We start from the raw sequence: 18418 nt of genomic DNA, 5'->3' as shown, positions 1-18418 counted from the left end.
CCCCATAGCCTTAAACTATGACACTGGTTCTGGACTCCCCCACCATCGGGAACATCCTTCCTGCATCTACCCTGTCAAGTCCTGTTAGAATTTTATAGGTTTCTATGAGATTCCCCCCTCACTCTTCTGAACTCCAGCGAATATAATCTTAACCGACTCAATCTCTCCTCATTCGTCAGTCCCACCATCCCAAGTCAGTCTGGTAAACCTTCGCTGCACTTCCTCTATAGCAAGAACATCCTTCCTCAGATAAGGAGACCAAAACTGCACACAATATTCCAGGTGTGGCCTCACCAAGGCCCTGTATAATTGCAGCAAGACATCCCTGCTCCTGTACTCGAATCCTCCCGCTATGAAGGCCAACATACCATTTGCCTTTTTTATCGCCTGTTGGACCTGCATGCTTACCTTCAGCGACTGGTGTACGAGAACACACCCAGGTCTCGCTGCATATTCCCTTCTCTCAGTTTATAGCCGTTCAGATAATAATCTGCCTTCCTGTTTTTGCTACCAAAGTGAATAACCTCACATTTATCCACATTATACTGCATCTGCCATGCATTTGCCCACTCACTCAACTTGTCCAAATCACCCTGAAGCCTCTCTGCATCCTCCTCACAACTCACCCTCCCAACCAGTTTTGTGTCATCTGCAAATTTGGAGATATTACGTTTAATTCCCTCATCTAAATCATTAATATATATTGTGAATAGCTGGGGTCCTAGCACCGATCCCTGCAGTACCCCACTAGTCACTGCCTGCCATTCAGAAAAAGACCCATTTATCCCTACTCTTTGTTTCCTGTCCGCCAAACAATTTTCTATCCATCGCAATACACTACCCCCAATCCCATGTGCTTTAATTTTACATGCTAATCTCTTATGTGGGACTTTGTCGAAAGCCTTCTGAAAGTCCAAATAAACCACATCCACTGGCTCCCCCTCATCAACTCTACTAGTTACATCCTCGAAGAATTCTAGTAGATTTGTCAAGCATGATTTCCCTTTTGTAAATCCATGCTGACTCTGCCCGATTCTACCACTGTTCTCTAAGTGCTCTACTATAAAATCTTTGATAATGGACTCTAGAATTTTCCCCACTACCGACGTCAGGCTGACTGGTCTATAATTCCCTGCTTTCTCTCTACCTCCCTTTTTAAATCGTGGGGTTACATTAGCTACCCTCCAATCTGTAGGAACTGTTCCAGAGTCTATAGAATCTTGGAAGATGACCACCAATGCATCCACTATTTCTAGGGCCACTTCCTTAAGTACTCTGGGATGCAGACTATCAGGCCCTGGGGATTTATCGGCCTTCAATCCCATCAATTTCCCCAACACCATTTCTCTACTAATACTGATTTCCTTCAATTCCTCCCTGTCACTAAGCCCTGTGTTCCCCAACATTTCTGGTATGATATTTGTGTCCTCCTTTGTGAAGACAGAACCAAAGTATGCATTTAGTTGGTCAGCCATTTCTTTATTCCCCATAATAAATTCCCTGTTTCTGACTGTAAGGGACCTACATTTGCCTTCACCAATCTTTTTCTCTTCACATACCTATAAAAACTTTTACAGTCAGTTTTTATGTTCCCTGCAAGCTTGCTCTCGTACTCTATTTTCCCCTTCTTAATCAATCCCTTGGTCCTCCTTTGCTGAATTCTAAACTGCTCCCAATCCTCAGGTCTGTTGTTTTTTTCTGGCGAATTTATATGCCTCTTCCTTGGATCTAATGCTATCTCTAATTTCCCTTGTAAGCCATGGTTTGGCCACCTTTCCCGTTTTACTTTTGCGCCAGACAGGAATAAACAATTATTACAGTTCATCTGTGCATTCTTTAAATGTTTGCCATTGCCTATCCACCGTCATCCCTTTAAGTAACGTAACACACTTCAGAAACACTTTCTCCTCTCTGCCTGTTATACTGTTACTATCCTGGTCTATATTAGGATAATTAAAGTCCCCAATTATGACTACTCTATTGTTTTTGCACCTCTCTGTAATTTCCTTGCAAATTTGTTCCTCTATATCTTTCCCACTAGTTGCTGGCATATAGAATACACCCAGTAGTGTGATGATACCTCCATTGTTTCTTAGCTCTAACCAAATAGATACTGTTCTTGATCCCTCTCGGACATCCTCTCCCTCCAGTACTGTAATATTAGTCTGGATTTTAAAGTCGCTCTGCTGTCAGGAAATGTGGTGGGGGTGGGGGGGGCAATGAAGATCGGTGTGGCGGAGACCCACCACTGACCCTGACAGCAGCAGGCCCCATTTCAATATGTAAACTAATTTACATACCTGATTTAATGAGAGACCCGTCGCCTCCTTAATCACTGAACCGATTTTCATTCAGGCAGGCAGCCGATAATGCCACGTCTTCAAATCTCAGTTCAGTGAAACTTGGCGTGACACCTGTGGGGAGGGGGGAGGAGTATTTATTTCTCTGAGGGTAACAACACTGCGGATTTGTCGGGGGTTGATGGGAAGGGGTAAAGGGCAAAGTTGCTGAACTTTGGGGTGGGTGGGGGGAGAAGAGGTCCAATTGTCATTATTAGAATTCCAGGGGGGCACAAATGTCTGGAAATGCCATGGGGGGTTGGGGAGGGGGTGGTGGCAGGGAATGCGTTTAAAGGTCATTGAAATCTGTTTTGTGGAAATTCGACTTAGCTGTCCCTTTAATTTTTAAATGTCCACTGAGGGCAATAAGCCCTTTATAAATGGAACCAGCTCCTGCACATTGGTCCTGGACACTGTTGCCTGCAGTGGCTCACATGCCCCCTCCACTGCCATGCAAATGAGCCGTCGCGTTTGATATCATGGCGGCTCCGTGGCGCGGTGCCCGTGTGGGTGTGCCCCAATTTTTTTATGTATGCCGCTTACTTCAGCAGCAGACTCTTAAAATGCAGCCCATTGTCTTTAATCGATACTGCCACACCTGCTCCTTTCTTTTCTTCCCTATCTTTCCTGAACATCTTTATCCAGGAATATGTAGTACCCAGTTCTGTCCTTTTTTGAGCCAGGTCTTTCTTATCACCACAACATCATATTCCTATGTGGCTACCTGGGCCTGCAGCTCACCAACCTTATTGACCAAACTCTGTGCCATCACATACGTGCACAGTAAACCCAATTTAGACCTTATTGCATTTCCTCTCACTCTGACCCCACCCTAATGCCTTATTATTTCTTTCTCTAATGTTAACTGTCTCTCCCAATTCTTTGTGCACCTTGTTTTTCCTCTCGTAATGTTACCTCCTGGTTCCCATCCCCCTGCCAGGTTAGTTTAAACCCTGCCCAGCAAACCGCTCCGCAAGGACATTGGACCCAACTCTGTTCAGGTGCAATACGTCCAGCATGTACCGGTCCCATCTCCGACAAAACTGATCCCAATGTCCCAGGAATCTAAAGACCTCCCTTCTGCACCATCTCTCCAGCCAGGCATTCATCTGTTCTATCCTCTGATTGCTATACTCACTAGGTGTGACACTGGGAGTAATCCAGAGACTACAATCTTTGAGGTCCTTCTTGCTAGCTTTCTTCCTGGCTCCCTAAAATCTACCTGCAGGATCTCATTGCTCTTTCTACCTGTGTCGTTGGTACCAATATGGACCACAACCCCTGGTTGTTCACCCTCCCACATCAAACTGCTTTGCGGCTACTCAGTTATATCCTTAACCCTGTCACCAAGGAGGCAACATTGCATCCTGGATTCACATCTGTGACTGCAGAAACACCTGTATGTTCCTCTATCTATAAATCCCCTATCACTATTACTTTCTCAATCTCCTCCTGCCGCACCCTCCCCCCACCCCACCACCCCCCACCCCCCCACCCCCGCCATACAGTTGAGCCAGCTATATGCTGTCATCTCGGATATGGCTGCACTCTGCAAAGGAGCAATCACTCTCACCAGTACTCAGAACTGAATCCGAATTGAAGAGCAAGATGTACTCAGGGGACTCCTGCATTACCTGCCTGGTCCTCCTCGACTGGTAGTCACTCATTCCCTCTCTGCCTGATACCCTTAAGCTATGGGGTGACCACATCCAGAAACGTGCTATCCATGAAACTCTCAGCCTTGCATATGCACATCAGTGACACAAGCTGCCTTTCGAGATCTGAAACCTGGAGCTGCTCCAGCTCATGACACTTTCTGCACATGTTGTCCAGGACACGAGTAGTGTCCTGGAGTTCCCACATGGAACAGAATGTGCACTCCATGGGACTAAGATGCCCTGCCATGCCTCTATTTTTTCAACGACTAACTGACTTAATAAAAATGAACTTAAGACTTAAATAAATAAAGATTCACCCCAACTACTCACCAATCAGTTGCTTTCCTTGTGCTGGTGCCACTTTATTTTATAGTGAGTTAACAGAATCACAGAATTGTTACAGCGCAGAAGGATGCCATTCGGCCCATTATATCTGCACTGGCTCTCCGAATGAGCAATTCACCTTGTGCCACTCCCCGCCTTCTCCTAGTAACCCTGCACATTCTTCCTTTACATATAACACTCTAATTCCCTTTTGAATGGTTCAATTGTCCGTTAGGGAAGGAAATCTGCTGTTCTTACCTGGTCTGGCCTACATGTGACTCCAGACCCACAGCAATGTGGTTAACTCTTACATACCCTCTGAAATGGCCTAGCAAGCCACTCAGTTGTACCTAACCGCTATGAAGTCAATAAAAAGGAATGAAACCGGACGGACCAGGCACCGGAAACGACAACGGCAAACCCAGCCCTGTCGACCCTGCAAAGTCCTCCTTACTAACATCTGGGGGCTTGCGCCAAAGTTGGGAGAGCTGTCCCACAGACTAGTCAAGCAACAGCCTGACAGAGTCATACTCACGGAATCATACCTTACAGACAATGTCCCAGACACTGCAATCACCATCCCCAGGTATGTCCTGTCCCACCGGCAGGACAGACCAACCAGAGGTGGTGGCACAGTGATATACAGTAGGGAGGGAATTTCCCTGGGAGTCCTCAACATCGACTCTGGACCCCCATGAAGTCTCATGGCATCAGGTCAAACATGGGCAAGGTAACCTCCTACTGATTACCACCTACCGCCCTCCCTCAGCTGATGACTCAGTACTCCTCCATGTTGAACACCACTTGGAGGAAGCACTGAGGGTGGCGAGGGCACAAAATGTACTCTGGGTGGGGGACTTCAATGCCCATCACCAAGAGTGGCTCGGTAGCACCACAACTGACCAAGCTGGCCGAGTCCTAAAGAACATAGCTGCTAAACTGGGTCGGTGGCAGGTGGTGAGAGAACCAACAAGAGGGAAAAACATACTTGACCTCGTCCTCACCAATCTGCCTGCCGCAGATGCTTCTGTCCATGACTGTATTGGTAGGAGTGACCACCGCACAGTCCTTGTGGAGATGAAGTCCCGCCTTCACATTGAGGATACCGTCCATCGTGTTGTGTGGCACTATCACCGTGCTAAATGGGATAGATCTAGCAATGCAAAACTGGGCATCCATGAGGCGCTGTGGGCCATCAGCAGCAGCAGAATTGTACTCAACCACAATCTGTAACCTCATGGCCCGGCATATCCCCCACTCTACCATTACCATCAAGCCAGGAGACCAACCCTGATTCAATGAAGAGTGCAGGAGGGCATGCCAGGAGCAGCACCAGGCATACCTCAAAATGAGGTGTCAACCTGGTGAAGCTACAACACAGGACTATCTGCGTGCCAAACTGCGTAAGCAGCATGCGATAGACAGAGCTAAGTGATCCCATAACCAACGGATCAGATCTAAGCTCTGCAGTCCTGCCACATCCAGTCGTGAATGGTGGTGGACAATTAAACAACTAACTGGAGGAGGTGGCTGCACAAATATCCCCATCCTCAATGATGGGGGAGCCCAGAACATCAGTGCGAAAGATAAGGCTGAAGCATTTGCAACAATCTTCAGCCAGAAGTGCCGAGTTGATGATCCATCTCGGCCTCCTCCTGACGTCCCCAGCATCACAGATGCCAGACTTCAGCTAATTTGATTCACTCCGCGTGATATCAAGAAACGACTGAAGGCACTGGATACTGCAAAGGCTGTGGGCCCTAACAATATTCCGGCAATAGTACTGAAGACCTGTGCTCCAGAACTTGCCGCGCCCCTAACTGAGCTGTTCCAGTACAGCTACAACACTGGCATCTACCCTGCAATGAGGAAAATTGCCCAGGTATGTCCTGGACACAAAAAGCAGGACAAGTCCAACCCGGCCAATTACCTCCCCATCAGCCTACTCTCAATCATCAGTAAAGTGATGGAAGGTGTCATCAACAGTGCCATCAAGTGGTACTTGCTTAGCAATAACCTGCTCAGTGACGCTCAGTTTGGGTTCCGCCAGGGCCACTCAGCTCCTGACCTCATTACAGCCTTGGTTCAAACATGGACAAAAGAGCTGAACTCAAGAGATGAGGTGAGAGTGACTGCTCTTGACATCAAGGCAGCATTTGACCGAGTATGGCATCAAGGAGCCCTAGCAAAACTGAGGTCAATGGGAATCAGGGGGAAAACTCTCCGCTGGTTGGAGTCATACCGGGCGCAAAGGAAGATGGTTGTAGTTGTTGGAGGTCAATCATCTCAGCTCCAGGACATCACTGCAGGAGTTCCTCAGGGTAGTGTCCAAGGCCCAACCATCTTCAGCTGCTTCACCAATGACCTTCCTTCAATCATGAGGTCAGAAGTGGGGATGTTCGCTGATGATTGCAATATGTTCAGCACCATTTGCAACTCCTCAAATACTGAAGCAGTCCGTGTAGAAATGCGGCAAGACCTGGACAATATCCAGGCTTGGGCTGATAAGTGGCAAGTAACATTCGCACCACATAAGTGCTAGGCAATGACCATCTCCAACAAGAGAGAATCTAACCATCTCCCCTTGACATTCAATGGCATTACCATCGCTGAATCCCCCACTATCAACATCCTAGGGGCTACCATTGACCAGAAACTGAACTGGAGTAGCCATATAAATACCGTGGCTACAAGAGCAGGTCAGAGGCTAGGACTCCTGCAGCGAGTAACTCACCTCCTGACTCCCCAAAGCCTGTCCACCATCTACAAAGCACAAGTAGGAGTGTGATGGAATACTCTCCACTTGTCTGGATGGGTGCAGCTCCAACAACACTCAAGAAGCTCGACACCATCCAGGACAAAGCAGCCCGCTTGATTGGCACCCCATCTGCAAGCATTCACTCCCTCCACCACCGACGCACAGTGGCAGCAGTATGTACCATCTACAAGATGCACTGCAGCAACACACCAAGGCTCCTTAGACGGCACCTTCCAAACCGCGACCTCTACCAACTAGAAGGACAAGGGCAGCAAATGCATGGGAACACCACCACCTGCAAGTTCCCCTCCAAGTCACACACCATCCTGCCTTGGAACTATATTGCCGTTCCTTCATGTCGCTGGGTCAAAATCCTGGAACTCCCTTCCTAACAGCACCGTGGGTGTACCTACCCCACATGGACTGCAGCGGTTCAAGAAGGCAGCTCACCACCACCTCCTTAAGGGCAATTAGGGATGGGCAATAAGTGCTGGCCTGGCCAGCGATGCCCACATCCCATGAATGAATTTTAAAAAAAATTGAACCTGCCTCCACCACTCAGTCAGGCAGTGCGTGCAGACCTTAAACACTCGCTGCGTGAAAATGTTTTTCTTCATGTTGCTTTTGCTTCTTTTACCAATTACTTTAAATCTGTGCCCTCTCGTTCGCAATCCTTTCACGAGTGGGAACAGTTTTTCTCTATCTACTCTGTCCAGACCCCTCATGATTTTGAATACCTCTAACAAATCTCTAAACTCCTGGATGCCACTTCCAAATGCTCGAAGTCAGGGTCCTCAGTCGGTTTTAAATGTTTTACTTAACTCTTATTATCTATATACCTCGGATAGTAATTTACTTAAATTTCAAAACACTTTAGTGTTACTATCCCTTGCTATTTAATTTTAACTTTGTCGCCTAGACCTGATTAATTAATTGAACACTGATTTTAATTATATGATAAACTATCAAACTGGTTTGAGATTGTCATGAGCTTTTTTGAAGTGGGAGAATCACCAGGGGAACATCTATCATTTGCTGCGATCCATGTTAGTGACTGGATGCATTTATCAGTCAAATTGAAACATAAGGAAGTTATGATAAACCTGTATAAAACAACTGGAGTATTGTATCCAGTTTGGGCATCACACTTTAGGAAGATGTGAAGATTAGAGAGGGTGCAGAATAGATTCTCAACAATGGTCCCAGGGACGAGGGAGTTAGTTACGTGGATAGTTTGGAAAGGTGTGGCTGTTCTCTTTAGAGAAGTTTGAGAGGAGGTTCGTTAAAGGTGTTCAGAATCATGAGGGGTGTGAACAAAGTAGATGGTGAACAATTGTTCCCACTGGTAGAAAGGCTGAGACAGATTTAAAGTAATTGGCAAAAGAAGCCAGGGTGAGATGAGGGGAAAGTTTTTTACTCAGCGAGTGGTTGGGATCTGGAATGCGTGGCCTGACCGTTTGGTGGAGGCAGATTTGATCATGGCTTTCAAAAGAGAATTCGATAATTATCTAAAGAGAAAGGATTTGCAGGGCTTGGGGGATGGGACCTGATGAGTTGCTCTCGGGGCTAGCAGGGACACGATGGGCTGAATGGCCTCCTGCTGCGCTGTCACCATTCGCTGATGCTATTTGCTTTGCTCTGATTGGTGTAAATTCCGCTGACGGACCATTTGGTTGTCTCTGATTGGACAATGACATCAATCCTGAGGACCAATCAATGGCGCCGTAAGTTGTGCGGAAGTGAAAAGTTTTTGGGAAGTTTGAGGCCGGGCATGGAGCCGGGGATCGGGGCGCGGGGGGCGCGGGGGCCGGGGATCGGGGCCTGGGGGGCGCGGGGGCCGGGGATCGGGGCGCGGGGGCCGGGGATCGGGGCGCGGGGGCCGGGGATCGGGGCCTGGGGGGCGCGGGGGCCGGGGATCGGGGCCTGGGGGGCGCGGGGGCCGGGGATCGGGGCGCGGGGGCCGGGGATCGGGGCCTGGGGGGCGCGGGGGCCGGGGATCGGGGCCTGGGGGGCGCGGGGGCCGGGGATCGGGGCCTGGGGGGCAGTGCTTTTGCTGTCGCTGCTGATCCACTCCCTCGGGGCCGAGTCCTTTACCCGGCCCTCGGACTCGGAATTCACATTTGTGCTGCCGCCGGGCAGACAGGAATGTTTCTACCAGAGCGCCGGCCACAACAGCAGCATGGAGCTGGAGTACCAGGTGGGGCTGGAGGCGCAAGACTCGAATGTCGGCCAGAGAGGGTCCGCTGATCCGTGGGAGGAGAGCCCTGCCCCCCGGGGCCGGGACTCTGATCACCCCCTGACCCCCGGGACTCTGATCACCCCCTGACCCCCGGGACTGTGATCACCCCCTGACCCCCGGGACTCTGATCACCCCCTGACCCCCGGGGCCGGGACTGTGATCACCCCCTGACCCCCGGGACTGTGATCACCCCCTGACCCCCGGGGCCGGGACTCTGATCAGCCCCTGACCCCCGGGACTGTGATCACCCCCTGCCCCCCGGGGCCGGGACTCTGATCAGCCCCTGACCCCCGGGACTGTGATCACCCCCTGCCCCATCCCTATCCCGGGGGGAGGGGGAACAGTGTCCTTCTGCCACTATCTGGGGTGGGGACTTTGCCCCCTTTTCCCATCATCGTGCCCAATATTCAAACAAGATGGGCCCAGTGTTCCTGCGGTCAGTTTTGAGCAAGTGGTGCTTTCTGCTCTGCTGAGATCCCCATTGACTCTGGGTTAAACTGACGTTTGACTGTGTCTCAACTGAAAATATCATTTTCTTCCACCGAACTTTTGTGATTTCTTGTTTCAACTTTTCAATCCTGATTTTATTCATCTCAATTTTCTTTTGTCATAAACAATTTGAAGATCTTGAACAAAACTGTGGCTTGTTGCCACTGCGGAGCTTTCATGGCAAGTTGTGTTCTGAGGATAAACTGTTGGGTGTTTGATGTGTCTGAACCAGGCTTCTTTGTGCTTTACCCACAGGTTATTGGCGGTGCCGGGCTGGATGTCGATTTCACTGTGTTTAGCCCCAATGGTGAAAGCCTGATCACGGAGTCCAGAAGGTCTGACGGTGTCCATATGTGAGTGTCAGTACCCCTGGACAGAGCTCCAAATTGCTTTTTCTCTGTCAGTTCTCTGTATGAGGTTCTCCTCTCGAAAGTGCTACCTGAAGCAGGGTTACGGTTCACCGGCTTTCTGGTACCAAGTGACCATTCTTCACATGTCAGCCTTGAATGTGTTGGCAGGCTATTTGACTGTACAGGGAATCACAGTGAACTCAATCCTGGCCTCACCCAGCACCCATGCATGCAGTTTGCAAACACTCTCAATAAGCAAAGGCAGGAGCCCTGGCGGAGCTTCCCTTTGTAACTCAAGGATGTTGAGGTCGATAACGCAACACAGCTTGGGATCCTCCTAGACTGCACAACTCAGCAGCATCCCAAGCACCTACTACAGCCAGGAGTCTAATGCACCAGCATTCTCTTGCTGCAGATTCTAGTGCTTGTCATGGAAGGCTGCCCGAGAGCTAAGTGCAGGACAATGCTTTTAGCCACTTTTGTTGCCTGGTTTTTCCAGTGTAGAAACAGATGCAGCATTTTCCCTTCTCAATTCATGGGGTTGCCTTTGCAATGTGAATCTCTCATTAGACACAGCTTCCTGAGTGCTCATGTTATACCTTAGCTGGAGATCACCTCTTTGGGTCTGATTATGAATTGCACAAACAAGTGGATCAAGAATTGAAATATGATCTATTATATAAATCAAATTCTTAATATCTACAAGAGGCCAGTTTAAATCCAGTTCACTAGGTTGACTCTACCTCCTCCAGGGATTCCGTGCTTGCAGACATGGCAATAGATCAATTTTAAAATTTGCATCATTTCCAATCTCTCCATGGCCTTGCTGCTCCCCATCTGTGTAACCCCTCCAGCCCTACACCTTCTGCAATCAACACCTCTCATGCTGCCCTGATTTTAATTGTCAGCTGTTTAGGCCATAAGTTTTAGAATTCCTTCCCTAAACCTCTTCACCTCTCGTTTGGTCATCTGCCCTAACCTTTCCCAGTGGCTCTCAAATTTTGATTTCTGATTATCACTGCTGTGATTGTTTTATTATATTAAATACAAGTGGCTGTTGTTTGCTTGGAGCAAAGTTTAGATTTATTTCAATACATTTCTTGCTGACAATGATTTTACGGTCAGTTATTGTCTGGGACAGCAAGGCAAAGTGAGCTCTATAACTGATGTTTTTCTAATCTGCTCTCCAGGATCGAGCCTACAATTATTGGTGATTATAAAATCTGCTTTGACAATTCCTTCAGTACCATTTCTGAGAAGCTTATCTTCTTTGAAGTGATTTTTGATGATGTAGAGGAGGACTGGTCAGAGATTGTGGAACCAGAGGAGCTGCTCGACATTAAAATTGATGATATCAAGGTGAGCCAGTGACCCTGTATCAGAACCCATCCTATCTGAAGTGCTGATATGCTGAACAGGTGTGTAAATGCAAGTACAGTCAGGTGCTGCAGAAATGGAATGGAGTGTTAGAAAGTCTGAAAGTAGGCTCGACTGCCACTGCCCACTCCTGTGTAGTGAATTGTGCACACTTCTGGGAAAACAAAGCAGCAGACGAGACTCCACAATTTTTTGTGAGGACTAGGAGAAGATGGAAAAACAGATAATAAAAAGCACACATGGATAGCACTAAATTGACCTGGATGCCAAGTTAGCTTTGGGAGGTCAAGCTTGGGTTTTAAAAGCCTGTAAATTGTAGCAGGAATGATCGTCTGAGGGAGCTCCTCAGCTTCAAAGTCATAGAAACAATTTTCCAGCACAGAAGAAAACATTCGGTTCATCATGTGTGTGCTGGCTGTTTGAAAGAGCTATCCAATTAGTTCCATTCCCCTACCCTTTTCCCATAGCCTTATAAATTTTCAGTTTCAAATATTTATCCACTTTCCTTTGTTTCTTGTGGGGAATTCCATGACCTAACAACCCTCAGTGGGAAAAAAACATTCTATCCCCTCCATCTTTAAATTTATTCCCTCCATTTTACCAACACTGACCAGTACAGAGGTTTCCCCCTTATACCTAACAAAACCCCTGATAATATTGAGCCTCTTTATCAGATCTCTATTCTGGTTCTCTAGTCTCTCCTCACAGCTAAAGCTTCTCAAATGACGATAATATGTGAATGCATTCTGCACCACCTTCATTGCTTTGATATCCTTTTTAAAGTGGAGGGTACAATATTCTGCAGCCTAACCACTGACATCTAGGTTTAGCATTCTCGTAGCTGTTAGTTTGCAAGCCCTGTTTATAAAACCTAGGATTCCATCCACTTTTGTTTAATTTAGAGTTATCAACTTAACTTGCTTTTAAAGATGGGTGTCAGAACCTATAAGTTTCTCTACTCACTATCACCTCCTGTATATATTTTCTTTCCTCCTACCAAAATGTATCACCTCACATTTCCTCAGAATAAGTTTCACCTAACACTAATCTGTCCAATCTACTAACTTCCTCTTCAGTCATTTACAGTCATCCTCAGTTACCATCGGGGAAAGCAGAGAGTTAATGTAAGAGTTGGAATGCTGACGATAGTCACCATCTCTCTCTCAGTAACTGTTCATCCCTCTTTCAGGAGTCCATTGGGAATATGAACAGCAAGCTGGCAAAGAGTGTGCAGATCCAGGCTATTCTCAGAGCCTTCGAGGCACGGGATCGCAATCTGCAAGAGGGCAACTTGGGACGGGTCAATTTTTGGTCAGCTGTCAATCTTGGGGTGATGCTGGTGGTGTCATTTGTCCAAGTCTACATGTTGAAAAGTCTCTTTGATGACCGCAGAAAAGTCCAGACTTAAAAAAAGAAAATGACAATTGGAAGAGGCATGGACTGGTGTGGTTGAGTAGTTGCAGATTCTTACATTTGTTTTGAGGTGGCTGGTTGTGGTGTCGCTGCTTTTGGGATTAGTTGGGGCATTGGGATAAGCTGACGGAAAGACTGGTAAGTGGATAGTTTCACAGAATACCCTCAATGTTAAATATGTACTTATTCTACGAAGTCAATATGTTTTTTAATAAACTGGGGAAAGGTTCTGGGAATCAGTAATTACATCCTGTTTTAAGGTTCAAAGAAACATTTAATAAGCAGTTCAGCTCTGATTTTAAACAATGTAATTAATGAAGTAAATTAGTCTTTATTTATGATGTTGCTATTCTTGTCTGCAAAGTATCACCCATTTGGTAGGGGAGAAAGATGCAATGCTTTTAAAACAGAAGCAGGTGCAGTTGAAATGGTGCAGTGGTCAAGGACTCAGACTGTACAGTGAACAGCCCTGTAATGTTCCTGGTCACTCGTTCATGGGTCCTATTGGGCTGGAAGGTGGGACTGGCCGAAACTTGTATCCAGTGGCATTGAGCCGCACCTGGCCTTCAGCAGAAGCCCATGGGAATGAGGAGTGACAAGTCTGAACTGGGGGGCGGGGGTAGTTTTGATGTCTCCTTCCAAACCTGTAAGTCTATTTTATGCAAATCGCAGTTTTTCTATTAAAAGTGCTTTAACCTGCTCTAAACCCTAATATTTAATAGTGTTTTCCATGTGTCACACTGACCAGAATTGAACAGAATATCCCAAGGTGTTCATTGTTATATTAACGACCTGTACAGGGCATATTTTCAAAGTTTGCAGATGACAAAACTTAAATGTAGTAAATGGACAACTATACAGATGATGAAATTTGGTTGGAAGAATGAGGAAAGACAATATAAACTAAGTGGTACAATTTTAAAACAGAACTTTTAAGAAAATGACAACTGGAACAGAGGCATGGACTGTTGTGGTTGAGTAGCTGCAGATTCTTTTACTCGTTTTGGGGTGGCTGGTTGTGGTTTCGTTGCTTTTGGGATTAGTTGGGGCATTGGGATAAGCTGACGGTAAGACTGTTCAGTGGATAATTTCACAGAATACCCTCTGAATGTTAAATATGTATTCATTCTACGAAGTCAATATGTTTACTATTAATGTGCAGAAACAGAATTGGGGCTGGGGTTACACAAATCTTCAAAGGACAAGTTGAGAAGGCTGTTAAAGCATATGGGATCCTTGGCTTTATTAATAGAGCATAGAGCGTAAAAGGAAGTTATGCTAAACCTTTCTAAAATACTAGGAGTCAGCACAGAATCTATTGTTTGATTTCCCTTTAAAGAATTTGCATATGCAACCCTTTCTATATTTCTGGTGCTGTCATTTCAGGGAAGCACCTGCTGCAATCAGATAACAATATTGGATACAGTGCCTTAAGCTTGTATAACAGCGTTTCATACGACAAATTTTTAAATAGCGCCTTTAACGTAATTAAATGCTCCAAGGCACTTCACAGGAGTATTATAAAACAAAATGTGACACCAAGCCACTTGAGGGGGTATTAGGACAGGTGACCAAAAGCTTGATTTTTAAGGAGTCTCTTCAAGGAAGAGAGGTAGAGCAGCAAAGAGGTGTAAGGAGGGAATTAGAGAGCTTAAGGCCGAGGCAACTGAAAGCACGGCTAACAACGGTGGAGCGGTTAAAATCAGGGGTGCTTAAGAGGCCAGAATTAGAGGAGCAGAGATCTCAGAGGGTTGTGGGGCTGAAGGAGATTACAGAGATAGGGAGGGGCGAGGCCATGGAGGGATTTGAAAACAAAGATGAGAATTTTAAAAACAAGACATTGCTTGACCGGGAGCCAGAGTAGGTCAGCGAGCACACAGGTGATAGGTGAGTGGGACTTTGTGTGAGTTAAGACATGGCCAGCAGAGTTTTGGATGAATTTCAGTAAGAGTTTTCTATAAGTCTCAGTACTTTACATTTAGGGCATTACCTCACTTCAAATGTTCTCTCCTGAAAAACGCATGCACGCTGGCCAGCTATCTCACTTTTCTGCCCTACACCCACTTTATCCTATAGTAAATATCTGGACATAATCCCAACTTCCTCACGTTCCAACTGCTGGCTTTCGTTAACATGATGCTTCAACCATTTCCCAGGGACTCAACATGGCAAAAGCACCTGAGAGAAAAGCAAACATGAATCCAAAATTAAACACTGGTCCAATCCAGCTTCAAGCCCAACGAGAGCTGATACTACTTCCCCCAATGATAAAAGGCCCCAATCCATAGCTGAATCTAAACCAGCATCAAATTCCAAATTCAGGTATGGTATGTGGGTCTTAAAATATTTCAAATTAAACAGCATATATCCAGGAATACATCAGCCTTCCCCACACACCAATCTGTACAAAATCATTTTATTCCCCAGGTAATTTACAAGCAAAAATATACAGAAGGTAGAGTGACAGCCAATTAAAATGCTGTTTTGCTGAATTCATCGAATTACAGACTGGTTAGAGCACAGGAGAAGGCCTTTCAGCCCTTCATGTACATGCTGGCTCTCTGCAGATTTTGAAATTGTGCCCTGAACACCCAAGTCTAAGTCATTAATATAGATTGAGAAAGCTGTGTTCCTAGTACTGAGCCCTAGGGAACTCCACAGTACACCTTCCTGAAAAACAACTATTCACCACTACTGTTCCCAGACTCTTGCTTGAGGGAAGAATTTGGTCCGTTACCTAAAGTAGGTTGTATGAAATTACTGCTTGGGATGGGACTGTCACACAGCTATGATACAGCAGTTGGAGCTACACCTAGCCTCAATGATCCCAGCTGACAAGTACATGTGGACATTATAAGGATGGGATTGTACTTATTTGTATTCAACATTCAATAGTGAGAACTTAACCTGGGTAGAAGGCAGCTGGACCCTGGGGGCCCCATGCTCTGAAGATTTAAAGTAAGAAAACAAAACAAGCTTTTTTAAAAATTACATTTGTATTTGCGAATCTTTCACAGGGGTGCAGCCTGTTACACCAGGATCACACAATTTGCTTGTAATCCTGGTAATGAAAACCCAGTGCGAAGGGGATAAGGGGACAGAACTGCTTTCCTGCCTGTTTGTACAGGAAATGTCTCCCCCAATCTGCTCATCATTGGCTGTATCAACACTACAGGATTTGTAAAGATTGTGCAGAATTATTTGCACAGATTTAACATTTCTGCTCCCATCCTGTGGAAGGGCTAGTGATGGTCACTCAGGAATGTTGGAGTAATGGAATTTTTCAACACTTAGCCCCATTGCAGGCAATACTAGCAATGTTGACTCTACACCCTCACAATAAACCCATCAACTCACCATCCACAATATGCCTTTCCCCAGCCAGTAATCCTCTACCCCCTCTGCAGTAAAGCCTGGCAACCCGACCCGAACCCACAGTACGTGTCGGGTTCCGGTCGGGTCTATATTCCGAGAGTCCAGCATTCGGGGTCAGGTTGGGCTGGACAGTGCTGCCTCCGGGAACTTATGGGATCAGGCTCACCAGTGATTCCCCGCTACTACATCCGCAGGAATAGCCTGCTGCTGGAATGGATGAACAGAATCACTTGTATTACCGTTTGGACAGGGTAGGGCACAATAACATTTGAAATCATCAAACTTATTGCAATACTCGTGTTGGATCGGGCGCGACATAAACCCGAGCCCGGGTTGGGTTGGGTTGGCTGTGCTCATGGTTGGGTCGGGCTTCAATTTTATACCCAAACAGGCCTTTACTCTGCAGTTCTCCAACACTGCAGGTGGCACTTTAAAGATCAGGACATCTTCCCTGATAGTCCTGCTAGTAATCTACATAAAATGCAGAACAAACACTAGGAGAAATGTTACGATTTATTTTGTCTTCATCTTTCTAGCCCCTTCCCATACTCCAAATTAAAACCAATTTAGCTAAATCTTATTTTTTATCACCAGCTGTGCACTTCATTCTGTGGCCCTCAACATTAGAGGGTGTGCAACCCTTAAACCAGCCTCAATGTAGAAATATCTACTGTAAGTATGAAATAAATTAGATCAGATCCCAAGTTGATTGATCAATAAATATTGTACAGACAAACCCATGTTCAGATCCATTAAAATCGCAGCTTTCAAAAAATCCCATGTAACCCAGACAGATCTTCTTTAAACGAAGTGAGGGAAGAAAAATGACATAATTGGAGTAGCAAATTGTGCCCAGGCTGCTGGAAAGGGTTTGTTACTGTGTCCACACTAAAGCATTGTGTGCAGGGAGCAGCAGGCGAGAGTTTGAGATGGGAGTCACAGCACCTGGGCATGCAACTGTAATTACAGATAAATAGTCTGCTTAAGCAGGTAGAAAATAGTGGGACAAATTCAGTAGCCGGGTCTTGAAGGCACTGCTGGAGGTGGACGTCTAAATACAAGAGAAAAGCAGAACATTTAGAACAAATTGTTCAAGAAAACATCTGTTGCTTTCAGACATAACAAAAGGCACACATCAAGAACATCTCGTCTATTCCTTACCTGTGAACTGGGGCCTCAAGTAGATGAGCTGCTTCACGTAAGTTGATGAACCAGAAGCAGTGTCCGTACCAATTCTCAGCACAGGGATACGGGGATGTTTGTATTTGCTGTCTCATCTACAGTAGTTCTATATGTCAAGCAGACAAATCTGTGCACGTATGAGGTGCTCAGATTGTGTAACTTCTGTGGCCTGTACACTAACCAGTTTATGCAACATATGGACACATCTCTCTTCGATCTAGGCAGCGCAGATTTGGTTCAGAAAAGGGAAAGTCGTCTCATCTGAGGTACAACCCCAGCTCCAACTTAACCCACTCAGCTGCAGGCTCCACAGTACCCCAATGCCAGCATGACAAGAGCCCAACCTGAGCGACAATAGGTCATTTTTCAGTAACTTGTGTTGTTAGTATTGTGAGGGGCATTGGAGGAAATGAGAAACATTCCACTGGTGGGAGAGTTGATAACCAGAGTACACAGATTTAAGATAATTGGCAAAAAATCTGGGGGGTGGGGGTTGGTAAATTAGAATTTTTAATGACTCAAGATGGTTTGATCTGGAATGCACTGCTTGAGAGGTGGAAGCAGATTCAGTAGGAACTTTCAAAAGGGAAGCGGATAAATAACTTGAAAATGGACTCTGTGCTGTAAAATTCTATGATGGACATCAATAGCTATACAGTTCTCATGTAAAATAATTCATGTCAAGATCTGAACCCCTCTACAATAAGAGGAACTGTTTACGGTTTGCATTTTGTAAATTCTGACTGTGCTGATTGGAGAAGCAAAGTGTAGGACAGACCCCAACGTCCCAAGAGTGCACCAGGCTTGAAAACTGTTCCTGACCCCCTCAGAATATTTAGTGGCAGCATCTGAGGAGCTAGCCCCAAGCCTCTGTTGAGCAAGCACGTCACCTCTGTCCCCTCACCATCAGGCAG

At 46.2% G+C, this 18418-nt stretch overlaps 2 protein-coding genes across 3 annotated transcripts in view; one reads left to right on the top strand and one right to left on the bottom strand.

Annotated features, from left to right (window-relative positions):
• The first annotated feature begins 8769 nt into the window (after positions 1 to 8769).
• Positions 8770 to 13653, top strand: LOC137355659 (transmembrane emp24 domain-containing protein 1-like). The gene is made up of 4 exons (XM_068021032.1): positions 8770 to 9276; positions 10063 to 10160; positions 11348 to 11516; positions 12724 to 13653. The coding sequence occupies exons 1-4, from the start codon at positions 8770 to 8772 to the stop codon at positions 12940 to 12942; spliced, it is 993 nt and encodes a 330-aa protein (XP_067877133.1). The 3' UTR covers positions 12943 to 13653.
• Positions 13654 to 15355: 1702 nt separating this feature from the next.
• The window catches only part of dnm2a (dynamin 2a), a 75045-nt gene continuing 71982 nt past the window's right edge, over positions 15356 to 18418 (bottom strand). For both annotated transcript variants that reach the window (XM_068021375.1, XM_068021374.1), the window contains exon 21: positions 15356 to 17373. In XM_068021375.1, the coding sequence (XP_067877476.1) occupies positions 17334 to 17373 (40 nt within the window). In that variant the 3' untranslated portion in view covers positions 15356 to 17333. The remainder of the gene's footprint in view (positions 17374 to 18418) is intronic.

The sequence above is a fragment of the Heterodontus francisci genome, chromosome 43 (genome assembly GCF_036365525.1).
Source record: "Heterodontus francisci isolate sHetFra1 chromosome 43, sHetFra1.hap1, whole genome shotgun sequence".
Taxonomy (NCBI): domain Eukaryota; kingdom Metazoa; phylum Chordata; class Chondrichthyes; order Heterodontiformes; family Heterodontidae; genus Heterodontus; species Heterodontus francisci.
Note: the sequence above shows the minus strand (reverse complement) of the source record. Positions and strands in the feature narration are given on the sequence as shown.

Bases quoted from the DNA above. Each gene is read 5' to 3' on its own strand.
- LOC137355659 (XM_068021032.1), top strand. From the start codon at position 8,770: ATGACATCAATCCTGAGGACCAATCAATGGCGCCGTAAGTTGTGCGGA. The intron at 9,277-10,062 runs GTGGGGCTGGAG...CTTTACCCACAG, and splicing joins GCATGGAGCTGGAGTACCAG to GTTATTGGCGGTGCCGGGCT. The intron at 11,517-12,723 runs GTGAGCCAGTGA...TCCCTCTTTCAG, and splicing joins TTAAAATTGATGATATCAAG to GAGTCCATTGGGAATATGAA.